The 15,410-nt window shown below is 41.4% G+C and overlaps 1 protein-coding gene across 3 annotated transcripts; it reads right to left on the reverse strand.

The window, feature by feature from the left end:
* Positions 1-506: 506 nt before the first annotated feature.
* On the reverse strand, positions 507-15,374 carry stradb (STE20 related adaptor beta). Of its 3 annotated transcripts, none has more exons than XM_054797793.1 (13): positions 9,610-15,374; positions 8,246-8,345; positions 6,897-6,963; positions 6,112-6,192; positions 4,926-5,025; positions 4,728-4,849; positions 4,504-4,612; positions 4,302-4,425; positions 3,183-3,354; positions 2,992-3,096; positions 1,710-1,972; positions 1,599-1,641; positions 507-1,480 (listed from the first exon to the last, which is right to left on the reverse strand). In XM_054797793.1, exons 3-13 carry the CDS (start codon positions 6,906-6,908, stop codon positions 1,316-1,318), a joined length of 1,296 nt encoding a protein of 431 aa, XP_054653768.1. In that variant the 5' UTR covers positions 6,909-6,963; positions 8,246-8,345; positions 9,610-15,374; the 3' UTR covers positions 507-1,315. The 3 variants fall into 3 exon arrangements, 2 of the variants coding, with proteins under 2 accessions (XP_054653768.1, XP_054653759.1); XM_054797784.1 differs by having other exon boundaries at positions 4,926-5,028; XR_008573556.1 differs by lacking the exons at positions 507-1,480; positions 1,599-1,641; positions 1,710-1,972; ... (5 more) ...; positions 4,926-5,025; positions 6,112-6,192 and having other exon boundaries at positions 6,901-6,963.
* Positions 15,375-15,410: the final 36 nt, after the last annotated feature.

Consider the following 15,410-nt stretch of genomic DNA (forward strand, 5'->3'; position numbering starts at 1 on the left):
TATTGCTAATTAACTCTAAAATTCCTTCTTTAAAAAATAACTAACATTTATTAATTCAACTTTTGTACAATGTATGTACTGTGCCTGTGTACTGCACTGTACATGTCCAGACTTTCCCTGACATTCCTGCTGAAAAGCTTCACATTTCGTAAGAGGCGGTGGTTAGAATCGTACAGCGACAGCTTGTTCTGAGCCTTCACGCAACCGTGGGACCTCGCACAGCAGCAGACGCACGGCCGAAGGCTACTGCGTTAGGCTTAGGCGCTACAGTATATCTGTTGTTTTTAGTTTTTAAACACAAACGACAGCCACAATATCACACGCTGCACACAGGAAACAACAAATATTTGTGTTCACGTCACGAGGGACTTATTGTTGCAGGGATTATTCAACATACTAGTAAGTATTTGATCCCTGATTTTGTAAGTCTACCCCTTTACAAATGTGTCGGATAACATCACATTGTTTTTATGTTAGCTTTATTTTAACAGACAAAATGGAATAAAAAAAAAAAAAAAAACAACATTAAAGGTTATACATTATTTTTAATTTGACTACAGCCTGTTTTTTATTTAGGTAAGTCCCGTCTCCACCACCATGAGAAAGACCAAAGAGCTGTCAAAGGACCTGGAAAGGGCTTGGGAGAATGTGATGTGGTCACAAGTTCTTCCTCAACAAGGCTTTCTCCACCAAGTACTAATTTACGTTTTGTATTGGGATCAAACACTTCACTCCAATGCTAATTCATGTATAGCCTTTAATATGTTACATTCTGTCTGTTAGAATAAATCTACCATAAAAAATGGCACACTGTTCATATCTTTGTAAGGTGGTAAATGTACTAAATCAGAAAATGCTTATTTTCCCCACCTCACAATTTTTTTTTTTAGTAAATGTTTGGGTTTTTTCTGTTCCTATAACACAGCAGATGAATAATTTTTACCAAACCAGTGTGGCTCACTCGAGCGCAGGCTCCCACCAAGGTTATTCACTGAAAAACTGAGGAAAACGTCAAAAATGTGGCTAATTTCACAAAGTCAAAATAAGGATCCCGACTCCTGCCCCCGCAAACAAGTACTTCCTACTTTTATGCTATTATTCACCTTCATGAGATGATGACAGCAGCATCTTGGAGCTCACATGTTCACAGTTGCCTCGTGTAAGTATATATATATATATATAAAACAAAAGCATAAAAAAAAAAATATCAAAAATAATCGTAAAGGCTCAGTTGGTAATGATCACAATAAAAGGACAGGAGGCGTTCAAACCTTCAACGCTGTTTCATATTGGGTTTAGTTCTCCTGGAGGTGGGTTAGGAGAAATCCCATGCCACCTCAGCACAAACACCCGTGGATGCTCCCTTTGGAGCGTGGCAAGATGGGGCGGGGGGGCAGGACAATGCCGGCCCCTCTGAGCTGGTGAGCGGCAGCGCTGGGTACACAAGGCTGAGGAAGGAGTCTCTGGTGTGCCTCTTCACCTGTCACAAACAGCTCAATTTAAAGCTTACAGTACCACTTTTACACGTAATTACATCAGTCATGCCGAGAGAAATGAGACTGCTGCATAAATAGCAACCTCAAAACACAGGAACCCACCTGCTTGAAGAAGGCGTGGGTCAACAAGTCGGAGGCTGAAGGTCTGCAAAGGGAAGAATATAAGAATTAGTGGGGTAACTCATGAGTGAAATGGATGTGTTGTCCACAGACCTGCGCTCAGGCTGTTGCTGCAGGCACTGCTGCACCAAACTGTGCAGGGTGGCTGAGTGGTTCTTGGGCGCGGGGCTTTGGAGGACGTCTGCGGCGGGCGGAGGGGCGCCGGTGCTGTGCGTGGCGCTTCCGGTGGCGGCGCTCTCTCCCATGCCGGAGTCCACCCCTGAGCGCGACACCTTGAGACCCCCCAGCTCGCCCAGCGGGAAGGGGGCCGTGTCTGGCAGGCAGCGGTGCAAGCCGCGCAGCTTCAGAAGCAGCGTCTACACCCGACACATGAGGGACGATACGAGTTTAAATACCACCGACCAGTCATCACACTGCTGGAATGTGGAATTGTGTCCCTATACCTCCTAAACCAGGGGTGTGGCTCTTTTGATGCCTGCGTCTGGCTGTCAGACATTTAATAACACGATAGCATTTGTTTTTAGTTGTTTTTTTTTTTTTTCTTGAAATTTTACACACAGCCAGGGTGTTAAGGGGATTCGATTTGATGGCTGCAGGATTGTCTCTCTGCTTTTTGCAGACAATATGGTCCTGCTGGCTTCATTGGGCCGTGATCTTCAGCTCTCACTGGATCCATTCGCAGTGTGAAGCGGCTGGGATGAGAATCAGCACCTGGAAGAAGGTGGAGTGCCATCTCCATATCAGGCCTCAAGTGGAGGAGTTTAAATACGTCAGGGTCTTGTTCGGGTGTGAGGGAAAGATGGATCGCAAGGTCTGTATTGATGCGGACACTGTACCGGTCTATTGTGGTGAAGAGGGAGCAGAGCCGAGAGACCAAGCAAGGTCAATCTGCACGCTTACTCTCACCTGTGGTCATGAGCTTTGGGTTGTACCCGTAAGCGGAGGAAGATGGATTAATAGAAGAGTGAAACCATTCTTGGTTAGGTGTGTCTCTACCTTAGAGGATAAATACTTGGGATCCTGCACCATGCCCTCAGACTACAGCTGTCCTATCTAGTGCAACAACCGGTTCCACTGTGTCAATGCGACTGGGTAAGTGTAAATAATGCTGTCTGTTCAGTGAGTTTCAGCCGTAGAGGAATTATACCCGTACCATTGGAAGGGCTATGTGTTAGCTTTCAAGCTAGACCAAGTTTGTGGCTTGAATCTTGTTTTATGAACTTTATTAACGACATGCGCTAGTTTCGGACTGTGTTTTCGACATTTGCCCATTTTAGTGCTTGTGGTTTGAATTGTCTTGTTCTCCTCAAAGCGGTGATGCCACATCTCCTGCAAACCCTCTGCTGCATCACATCAAAATGGTAGCCTTTATTACCTGAGTGGGGACCATGTCCTGGAAAGGCACCCTTCCGCTCACTAATTCACAGGCGGCAATACCCAAACTGTAGATATCCGACTTTACTCCGTAACCACGGAGATCCTACCAAGGGAGAAAGAATGCACAGGAATCAGAGGAAGTCCTGCAAGAGGAAGCGGTCATCACGCATCGGAACATGAAAAACGGACCTGTTGCAGGAGTTCAGGGCTGAGCCAAGGCAGCAGGGCGGGGCTGTGATGAGGCATGTCGAACACCGCCCGCATTCTCTTCCCCTCACGCATCATACTGTAAACACTGTGGAGTCCTGACAGGTAGACACGCCCCTCTTCGGACAGCAGGATATGACTAGCCTTTACTCCCCTAATGTGGCAGGTATGTGGGGGGAAAAAAAATCATACCAGATCTGCTGAACAAAAGAGGCGAGAGGATCATTTCGAGTCTTTGTTTTACTTCTATCTTGACTTGTGTCTTATCATTCAATACCAAAGACGTAATTATGCGTTTTTATAAACCCAAACGCTCAATCCCAAAGATGTCTTTTATGTTTTTTTGCATGAGAGGCTAAAAGAGTTGATGACACAACTCCCCACTAATGCAAGTGGCTGTAGAGTAGTTTTAAGCCTTAAATCGACCACTTGATGGCAGAAGTGCATTTGATAAGAGCTCGGCAGCTATCATGTAAATAGAAAAATCACAGGGAGGAGGAAGTGGAAGAGCGTGGAGGAGTATAGTGTGCAGAAGGTTACGCACTGTTGGAAAATTTTAACGCATGCGCGCGCGCACATGCACGCACACACATACTTATGCTCCAAATGTGAAAATTGTAAATAGTTCATGGTGTTATATTTGTAAATACATTGTTATTTTGATGTTTAAAAAAGCCCTTTTCATGTTGTTTATGTTGTGGTGTAGTTGTTTAGATAGTTGAGCTGTCAGGTGGAAGTTATGCTTGAAACGTATCTTTTCACAAAAAGCTGTTTTTCCTCCCTTTTCTTGTCGGGACCTGATATTTTCCTGAAACTTACCTAAGTTCTACTGCTGATTACTAAAGAACGGAAAAAGGTAGAAACTAACTTTTTTTTCTGATGAAAGACGATTACAGTCTAATCTTTGTTTTGGTAGCTTCCATGTTTATATAGCCGTAGAACACAATATTCTGTGTGCCTTGAAAGATCAGCCAAAATAGTCCAAAATGGCCAGTGCTGAAGGGGATGTCTTTTGAAAAATGGCTGGGATTGAACGAGTTAAGAACCTGTGAGAAGCGATCACAAACTTGGTTTGAGATATGAGAAAAACCAACACACTACCTGTGAACGTAGCCCATGCGGTGCAGGTACTCCAATGCTTGCAGCACGCCATAAAGCAGGTAAGCTATAAGAGACTCGCTCATTCCATCGGGGAAATAGGTTCTGAGTAGGGAGTGCGCAGAACCTGTGAGCCATGGGTCGGGAAGTTCAAACCACACAGCTGGGGGAAGTCTGTGGGCTTTTTGGATTGTGATTGACTGACCGTAGGCCATGAGCGGCGTGAGGACCCACAGCTGGCAGCAAGAGCTGAAGACAAGTCGAGATGTCAGCAGGCTCGGATGACGGAACCTCCGAGACAGAAGAACCTCATTCTGGGTGGGAGGGAGCGGAGATGGAAGTGACGTTCACAAACTATGATCCAGAAAGCTCTTTGGGATCAATAACATACAGACTTAACCCTCACCTAAAACGTGGACTGATGCTTACCATGAGCTGCAGCAGCTCCTCCTCGGTGCACTCATCCAGGTTGGTTTGTTTGACCGCCACCAGCTGGCCGGTCGGGGTGTGGCGTGCCATATGCACCTGGCTCAGGTTGTTGAAGCCCCGCCCTGTCACAGAGATGATAGGCACACCTTGACGTCACAAGCATTCAACTAGTCATTACAAGAGCTAGGGTTCTCTCACCGAGGTCAGCCAGGAACTGGTAGTGGGCGGGCTCTGCCGACAACGCTGTGATGCTGTCTCCGCCGCTCGCTGTCTGCCCTTGAGGGGCACACAGAGAGCCCTGCTGTGGAAAACAAGATATCATTCCCATCACTGTGTGAAAAATACTCCCATCATTAACACTGTCTAAGTCACGACTTCCAAATCCGCAATGAAAGAACAAACTGCTGAATATAATACAACGCAAGTCATTCAAGTCAACATAAGTGGTGGTCGACATAAAAAAAAAACTAAACGAGCCAACTTAATACTGCCAAGCTTTTATTTTGAAGCTTACTTTGCACTGCACAGGAAGTTTCTGTGTGCACGTTTTAACGTAGTGTAACCAGAGAGTACTTACGTTGCTGTACTGCTGTAAGTTAACAACACGGCAACCCATGTCGACATAAACGGACCCATTTGGCTCTCACATTTTATGCTGACATGAGCGGTCGACCATGGATGTCAGTGTCACCTTATGAGGGCATGACTGAAACATCTTCCGCTTTTATCAATCTTGTTTATGCTCAAATAAGTCAGAAGTACTCAGGCAATAACATACATTCAGCGGCCACTTCATAAGACGCACAATTTGAGGACGTGCATTACCACAATTATTTTTGTATTGAGTTTTTTCAGTGTCAGCTATCACATACGTATTAATTTAACAATATGTATTATTTTGTTTGTGGTTATGCATAATTGCAATGCAACATAATATTTGGGTTACTTAATGAAGTTGCACACGATGGACAAAAGATGTGAAACATTGATAGATTAGATAGATATGTATCCAAGCAAGCAAGAAAAAAAAAAAGCACAGCATAAGGAAGAAAGGCTGAAAACAAAAAAGAAAAATGGGAGTGAGTAGGGGTGTAACGATTCGTTTTAGTAACGATTCAATTCGTATCACGATTCGTGGTTGCCGATACGATCCAAGAATTATATTGGTTCGTTTAGAACGATACGATCTGAAACTATTCGGTAACTTTTTAGCCAAAAATTCAACACAAAGAGCTGCTGTCGATATCGGTATCAGTAATGAAGTGCTGGAGAATATCGGTATGGCTGAAAAGCCAATTTCAGGCATCTCTAGATATAATTTAAGTGAGGTGATGATGCTCAGGAAAAAGCATCAAGCGTTGTTTGTCTGTCCAATGCTACTGACCAAGATCTGCAGACTGGTGTCCTCATAGCACTCCTCTATGTCCATGGGCTGGACCTGAGTGTGGGAGATGCAGGAGCAGTCCTGGTGAAGGGGAAGTGTGGGAGGTGAGCACAGGTGAGACACAACCAGTGAGCAATGACGGAGGACTGGGAAAAGGTGGCAGGCATGTGTGGGAAAGTGGCGATGATACCGAGATGCTTCCAGGCAGGTGATGTGTTGAGTGGGGAATGACAAGGAGGATGCAAAAATAAGAACATGCCTCTCATGCTGTGTAGTTTTGGAATTTAAAAGATAAAATGATAATAGTAACAAAAACCTTATAAAATCAGCATGAATGAAATTATTTCCAACACCATAAACTGCATTCAGTGTTGTTGCACAGAATTTGGCAGTGCATCCAATAAGACACGTGTAAACATGCCAGCCCAGCCTCACCACAACACTGTTCGTCACCTGAGACTTTATCAGTTACCCAGTTTGTGTGGGTTCACCGCTGCCTCTCTTTAAAGTGGCCAATGTGAAGAAGTGAGAAAAGATAAATAAAATGATATATATCACCCGCCAGAGAAAATATTATTTTTGTAATTTGCTCAGTAATACAGATTTTTCAATTTGTTAAATGCGTTTCTTTGTCTGTTTCACTCACATGGAATCTCTCATTTTTACAGAATTGGACTGACTGAAGGTTTGGAGATGTCCCCATTTAGGGCTTCACAAACAATCGTGGTAACTCTGAGTGGCAAGCAGGGCAAGACACCAACTTGAACACCGCAACAAAGTCTTACCAAGAAAGACATGGAGTCTTTAAAGCCGCCCTCAAATCACAGGTTTTGGCACTCGTCCGCCCAAGGACTGCAGGAGACAGAAAGCAATGGAGAGAAATGTACAGTGGGGGAAATAAGTATTTGATACCCTTCTGAATTTGGAAGTTTGACCAGTTTCAGAGGGAGGGACAGAATATTAACACAACAGCCAGAAAAAATATTTAGCTTATAAATTAATTTCTAATTGATAGAGGGAAATAAGTATTCGATCTCAAAGCAAAACATGACTTGACAGAGGTCACACGTTTCTTGTACTGTAATTGGTCACCAGGGTTGCACACATCTCGGAAGGGATTTTGGTCCACTCTTCTTTACTGATGCTCTCCAAATCCGGAAAGTTTTAAGGCTGTCGGGGGGCAACTTGACGTTTCTGCTCCTTCAACAGATTTTCTATGGGATTAAGATACAGAGACTAGCTAAACCACTCCAGGATCTTAATGTCCTCCTTTTTGAGCTACTCCTTTGTTGCCTTGACTGTACTGTTGTTGTTTTTGGTCAATGTCAGGCTGGAAGAACCATCCATGACCAGGCCAGGAGGTTTTCATCAAAGATTGTGCGGTACGGTGCTCCTTAATGCGATCAAGTCTTCCTGCACGCTTAGCAGAGACACACCTCCACCTGTTTCCACTTCCATGTTTGACAGTAGCAACGGTGTTGTTGGGATCATATTCACCATTTCTCTGCCCCCAACCACATCCAGTCCACTTCATGCCAAAGAGCTCCATGTTGGTGTCATGTGACCGCATCACATTCTCCCATTCACGTGCTGTTGTCTGACGTTCAGATGGGTCTGTATATGTATCTTCCGAAGCAGGGGGACCTTGCGAGCGCCACAGGATCTCAATCCATTACAGCAAATTGTCTTACTAATGCTTTTCTTGCTGACTGTGCTCCCAACTCCCTTGACATCATTAACCAGCTCAATCCCTTGTCATTCTGGGCTGGTCCCTCACCTTTCTCGCAATCACCCTTACCCACACCACGTGAAATCTTACATCTCGATTGTCTTTTATCTTGTATTTGTTCCATTTGAATTATTGCAATCTGTGGGGGAATTTATGCTGGTTGACAGGGGGTCGAATACTCATTTCACTCAATCAAATATTAATCAATTTTTTTGTCTGAATTGACATTATGTATCTGTTAAAACAAGCCTACCATAAAAAGTATGGATTGCTCACATCTTAGTAAGGGGGTAAACGTACAAAAATCAGCAGGAGATCAAATAATCATTTCTCCCAGTGTAGGTGGAAGAATGAAAATGCAGCAGCTTAATGTGACACGCAGCTCGCCATCACTCTGCAGCTTACCTGGATGCATTAGTTGACGTGCATTGCCAAAAAAAGGGGAGGTTGTCAACTTGGAGGGTCGGTCGACATTGGATGCAAATATGCAGTCGAGTCTGTATTCCTGTAAGAACAATTTGTATATACTATTTACTGGCGTTTTAACAAAACATTTTAAATGCACTGCGAAATGAATGAGTTGAAGTATCTGCAGTTGAAGACAGGCATGGGCCAACTACGGCCAGCAGGCCATATATTGCCCATTAAGCTTTTTAATCCAACTTTTTTCCAAACAATTTTGTAAAAATCTTTTAACACTGAAGTTGTCAGTGGTGACAGGATTAGGAAATTTTAAACTACAACAAGTCATGAACCACCTGCGCAAATAATTCCAACGGGTTTTGAAACTAGAGACTAGATGCGATTTCCAGTGATGTACAAATCATTACGGTAATCCAAGGGACTGCGTCACAGCAGCTGTCAGAAAACGACGCATTGATACACAGCAGGGTACAAAGCAGCGTGATGAAGAGGGATGGAGGTGCAAGCTCTAGATCAGGGGTGTCAAACTCGTGCCATGGAGGGCCGAGACACTGCAGGTTTTCTTTCCAGCCAGCCACAAAAGCAGGTGATTTTAATGATCAACACCTTCATTTTGAGGGAAGGAGCTCATCAATTAAATCACCTGCTGAAGAAACTGGTTGGAGAGAAAACCTGCAGCGTCTCGGCCCTCCAGGGCACGAGTTTGACACGAGTTTGGAGTGTTTGTGCGTAAATTCACACAAACACTCCATCCATCCGTTTCTGACCTGGCTCCGCAGACAAATTTAATAACCTATGGCCGGAGTCTGCAACCCAGAGCACCATGAGTCTCTTTAATCCTTCCGCCGTGGCTCCAGCTGGTTTATGCTTCTGTGTAGTCACTACGCCATCTCTTCTGATGCCATCATGAGCCTTTCAAAGTCGCGCATCAGAATTGAGCGTGTGCCGAAGTGCTCGGGGCAGTGTTTCTGGTGAGTCGACTCACAATAGGAATTAGACAATAATTGCTGTGTGTTGAGTTAGTTCCAAAACTGTACACTGACTACTCTATACATCCAAGTTCTGTCTCTACAGAACTGTCCCTCAGGATATCGTGAAATATCTTCTAAAACGTGAGATATATTCCTGTTTAAAGTTCATAACATTGTAGTACATCAGTTGACTTGTGTTGGACAGTGTTGGGGGATTTTCTAAATCATAAAAACATGTTTCGGCAGGCGACAACATGCCTATTTTTCCTAGCACACCTGCCTCGACGTACAGTTGGTATGAAGCATGAGTTTGGGAAGATGGGTTTGCATTTTTATCTTAAACATAGCATTTAAAAAGCCGTAAAATGCAGTTACCTGAGCCCCACAGCGTTTGGTCTTCGACGTGCAGACGTTAAAATACTCCGAAGCAAAATTGTTTTTGTCGACACATTTTTGTTATCTAATTGTCCCACTGCTTTGAATCCAAATTATGTGCGCCACGGGAACGACGTTGACACACAACAATGTTTTTAACCACTGTATTGAGCAAGACTTTTAATTTGACACAGATGGTCGTCGTGGGGTGATGACGACCAAGCTGTCTTCTTCTTCTTCTTCTTTTAGTTTAATGGCGGGTTGCAACCATGACTTGAAAAGGTGCATACCGCCACCTACTGTACCGGAGTATGTAACATGGGCCATATACAGTATCTTACTTTATGCCATCTTAGATAGTGAGGAGACTACTTATACTACTACTAATAATAATCCTAATAATAATACTTATATAGTACTATATATTACTATATAATACTATATAATATAATACTAAAATATTCTAATACTTATCTATATTCTATTATATAATCCTGTGTCCTTCAAATATTCTATCACTGCCCTCTGTATATCTCTTTCCCCCTCCCCACCTGTTCCTAAGATACCCTCAATGCTCCATTCCCTTCCTATCTTCTTAATTCTTTTCCTTAACGTTACACGTTCTTCCCTATATCTCTTGCAGTGTAGTAATATGTGTTCTACGTTCTCTATACTTTTGCATTCCATACATACTTTTGATTTACATTTCCCTATCAAAAACATCTTGTCATTTAACCCGGTGTGATTGAGCCTCATCCTAGTTAACACTATTTCCTCTTTTCTGTTTTTTTTCTTCACCCCTTGTGTGCTGATAGATTTTTGTACTTTATAATACTTTCTCCCGCTACTACCCTCATCCCACCTATTTTGCCATTTCTCCATCATTTGTTTTTTGATTATTGCCTTTACTTCGCCTTTACCAGCAGGTATATCTATCATTTCATTCCTTCTAATTCCCATTTTAGCCATTTTATCTGCCACCTCATTCCCCTCCACCCCTACATGTGCAGGCACCCAGCAAAATCTTATGTCTATTTTTAACATATGTAGTTGGAATAAGTTTTGATGTATTTCTAATAATAAATCCTCTCGACTTGATTCCATATTTTTAATACTATATAATGCTGCCAGAGAGTCCACACAGCATACCACTCTATCTGGTTTTATTTCCTCTATCCATTGCAAGCCTATAATAATTGCCATCATTTCTGCTGTATAAACCGATAGCTGGTCAGGTAATCTTTTAATGATGCTATAATTCATTGTTGGTACATAAATTCCAATCCCCACCTTCCCTTCTTCGCTTTTTGATCCATCTGTATACATATCTAAGTAACCATAATATTTGTTTTTAATATATTGACTTGCCTTATGTCCTTTTTCATTATCTTTCCATTTATTTTTTAACTCTGTTATATGTATATCTACTTCAGGTTTCGGAAATAGCCAGATAGGAATATTGCTTATGGGTGTAGAATTATTAATATGTATATTTTTTATGTTATATTTATCTATTTTATCTTTAATTACCCACCCAAAGCTATTACTTTTAGTTGTATTATACTCCCAACATTCCTCTATCACATTCTTGGCCAGATGTCCATGCCTACATCCTTTAAGTCTACTCCAGTATGTTAACATAAGTTGATCTCTTCTCAGGTCATACGGTACTTCTCCTAACTCAACCTGCATTGCTTTAATTGGTGTTGATATGATTGCACCTGTACATATCCTAAATGCTTTGTGAATATTTCTTTCTATTTTCATTAAATGTGTTTTAGCTGCAGCTCCATATACAAAACTTCCATAATCTATATTTGCTCTCATCAAAGCTCTATATATATATATTAGTGACTGTTTATCTGCTCCCCACTCCTTACCTGTAACAGCTCTCATTAAGTTTATTATCCTCTTACATTTCTCTTCTACCTTTTCCACATGGGTCTTCCATGTGCCTTTCTGATCTAGCCACATACCAAGATATTTAAAATGATCTACTTTTATCATGTTTTGTCCATATAGCATCAGGTTCTGATTTTTTATGCCTTTTTTCCGGGTAATCGTCATGTAACATGTTTTATTGGGTGATAGCTTAAATCCCCAGTCATATGACCATTGTTCTATCTTCTTTATTGCTTCCTTCATTTTACTTGTCACATTTATAGAATCTCGTCCCCTTGCCCAAATCACTCCATCATCTGCATATAGGGCCGACCCAATCCTTCTATCCAGATTCATGAATATATCATTTATCATTATGTTAAACAAAACTGGGCTAATTACACTCCCCTGTGGTATACCATTTGCTATACTGTATTCTTCTGACATCTCTGATCCTACTTTAACTTTGAACTTTCTGTTCGATATGAAATCAAGGACCCAGTTATAGAACCTACCTCTAATTCCCATCCTATTCATCTTAATCAATAAACCCTCCCGCCACATGGAATCATAAGCCTTTTCAATATCAAAGAATACAATATTCATCAACTCTTTCATTTTAAAGGTTTTCTCTATTTCATTACTTACTCTAACTACAGCATCCATTGTTGATCGTCCTTTTCTAAACCCACACTGATAAGTTGTAAGTAACTCTCGACTTTCAAGGAAATAGTTAAGTCTTCTGACTAGAACTTTCTCCATCCATTTGCATAGATGTGATGTAAGAGCAATAGGTCGATAATTCACAGGGTGTTTTGGATCCTTACCGGGTTTATTAAATGGTAAAATTAATGCACTTTTCCATTGCTTTGGTATTATCCCTTCTTCCCATATTTTGTTAAATAAATCTAATATTTTTCCCAACATATTTTCTGGTAGATTCTGGAACATAATATAACTCAATTGGTCTTCTCCTGTTGCAGTATCTTTACTTTTATTTAATACTATTAGCAATTCATTGATATTAATTTCAACATCCATCACACTCTCCTCACTATCCTGTTTTAGTAACACATCCCTATTCTTTTTTATCATCCTCTCCTTCCCTCGTCTATGATTTTCATCCAGATGGTCTCCACTATGCACCCCTGCAAACTTTTTCCCCAGCACATTTGCTTTTTCTTTATCAGTCACATACATTGTTCCCTTATCTTCTAATATAGGTATTTTAGTAAACACGTTTTTCCCACTCATCTTCTTTAACATTGACCATACATCTCCTATCTTAATTTCCCTTCCTATGGCAGAGCAATAATCCCTCCATGCGTTTTGTTTACTGTTTTTAATTACTCTTCGGGCTATAGCTTTTTTCCTCTGATAATTTATTACATTTTCTTGGCTGAGGTTCTTCCTTAACCTTCTTAATGCGCAATTTCTTTCTTTTACAGCTGTTGTGCACTTTTCATTCCACCATGGAACCATTTTCCTTTCCCCTCCAATTGACTTACACGGTATACTTTTCATTGCTGCCTCTATTATCTTATTTGTGATCTTAACTGTGCATTCCTCTATGCCACCTTCCATTGATATTGAATTTGCTGCTTTACTACATTCCTCCCTGAATTTTCTCCAATCCGCTTTTGAAAAGCACCACTTTTTATGTCTGTGTCTTTCTTTGATATCTACTTCTGCGTTTATTGTACAACTTATCGGAAAATGGTCACTTCCTATACTTGTGGTTTCATTTACATACCATTCACAGGAACTTGCCAAGCTATGTGAGACCAGAGTTAAATCAATGCATGACATTGTATTTGACCGTATATCTATTCTTGTTCCATTTCCCTTGTTTAAGCATACTAACTGTCTGATATCCATGAGTTCTTCTACTACTATTCCATTGTGATCTGTTTGCTTACTTCCCCATAAACTATTATGTGCATTAAAGTCCCCACACCAGATCTCTCTACCACCATGCCTCCTTATTATCTTCTCCATTGTTTCAACATCTAGTAGTTTACAGGGGTTATATATATTAATAATGATTATATTTGTATTTGCTTGATGTATTTCAACAATCACACATTCTATTTCATTTGCTGTTGTTATTCTATTATATATTATTCCATCCCTCACAAATGTTGCACACCCTCCCCCTTGGTTTTCTTTTCGATCGAATCGCACTGATTCATAGCCATTCAACACATAATCCAGCTGTGGTCTAAGCCACGTTTCTTGCACACATATAATATCAGGTCTTTTCCTACTTTCTGTTATATATTTCTTAAGTTCTTGTCCATTTGCTATTAAACTTCTTGCATTCCATTGTAGGATGTGGAGTACCATTGTGATTTTAATTACCGTTCTGAGGTCCTGCATCATTATGTATAGTCAACATACTATGTATTTCTTCTGCTTTCACGTCTTTGATGTTTAAATATTGTTCTGCCGCTTCCACAACCGTTTTGATCCTGTCACTTTTCCTTTCCTGCCTCGTGGCCACATTGATGACTTTACATATAAAAGCTACAAAGTTCTTTTTATTTACTACTAATGTGTCTTCTTCAATTGCACACTTATGATTACATTTCTGTTGAGGAGCATTCCATTCTGATTGAGATCTTCTATGGTCTGTTCTCTGAGGAAGCCCTACTACTTGTCCTGTCTGGTCTATATGAGTTTCCTGATTCTCTACTGGTTTATTTTGCTTAATTACACACATACCTATATTCTTTACTGCTTCAGCATATGATACCTTATTTTCTCTTTTGTATTTTTGCACTTCTTTGGCATGTCTTTGCACTTCACAGCCGCCATATGCGGCACTATGTTCTCCTCCACAATTGCAACATCTTAGTTTAGCATCGCTAGCACACTTCCCATAGTCATGTTCTCCACCACACTTTGCACACCTTTGCCTCCACTGACATTGCTGTGCCGTGTGTCCCATTCTCTGACATTTGTAACATCTTAGTGGTTGAGGAATGTACTCCCTCACCCTAAAATTCATACATCCTATACGTATGTCTGTCGGTATTGTCTTTTCAAATACAAGTAATACAGACAAACTGTCACTTTTTACTCCTCCTCTGCTGGTTTGGAGTCGTCTAGCTTCTGTTATTTTGCCACCTCTTATTTCTCTCTTCACCTCATCCATGGACATTTCCAACGGTACGTTTGATATAACTCCTCTTATTACTGCTGCCTCTCCTGGTATGTGTACTTTTATTTCTCCTCCATCAAGGTACTTCAATCTCATAATGTTTTCTTGCTGTCTTTTATTTGCTGTCGAAATTAGTATTCTTCTGTTATTGAGCATTTTGGCGTATTTAACTTTCCCTATTTCTTTTTCAATTGCTTTAGTCAGATGAACTGGGTGAAAATGTCCTTTATCTTTGCTCATTGTAATAAGAACTTTGTATTCTTCATCTGACTCTTCTTTGCCATTTGTTTTAGCTCGTATTTTTTTCTTTGTTTGTCTTCCATCATGATCTTTCCCGCTGCTTGCTTCTGACCATGACTGTTTCCTTGCTATTTTAACCTGTGTGTACTCCATCTCCTCTGCCCCTTCGTCGCTAACATCATCTGAGCTACAGCCCATTGTTACACTCACGGTACAGTTTGGTTGCACTCGCACTTCAGCTCCCTCCGCTCCACCGCCACCAGCTCTTCGTATCTCTTTTGGTTTGTTGGAGGTCGTGGCGCACCGGTCTCGTCGTACCGGGCCCATATAGGCCGTCGGCCGAGACCTATGCAGTCCACTTCCCACAACCCACCTCCAGTCCAGATATCAAATCTCTCAACTGTATATTCAATACTTATTGTATTCCTTATCTCGCACTTTTCGCGCTTCAATTTTGGCGCCTCGAGCATTCGACAGTCACTTCCGCCTCGTTGTCGTCTTCGGAGATCAGTTCGAC

The sequence above is a fragment of the Dunckerocampus dactyliophorus genome, chromosome 1, assembly GCF_027744805.1.
Source record: "Dunckerocampus dactyliophorus isolate RoL2022-P2 chromosome 1, RoL_Ddac_1.1, whole genome shotgun sequence".
NCBI classification, from domain to species: domain Eukaryota; kingdom Metazoa; phylum Chordata; class Actinopteri; order Syngnathiformes; family Syngnathidae; genus Dunckerocampus; species Dunckerocampus dactyliophorus.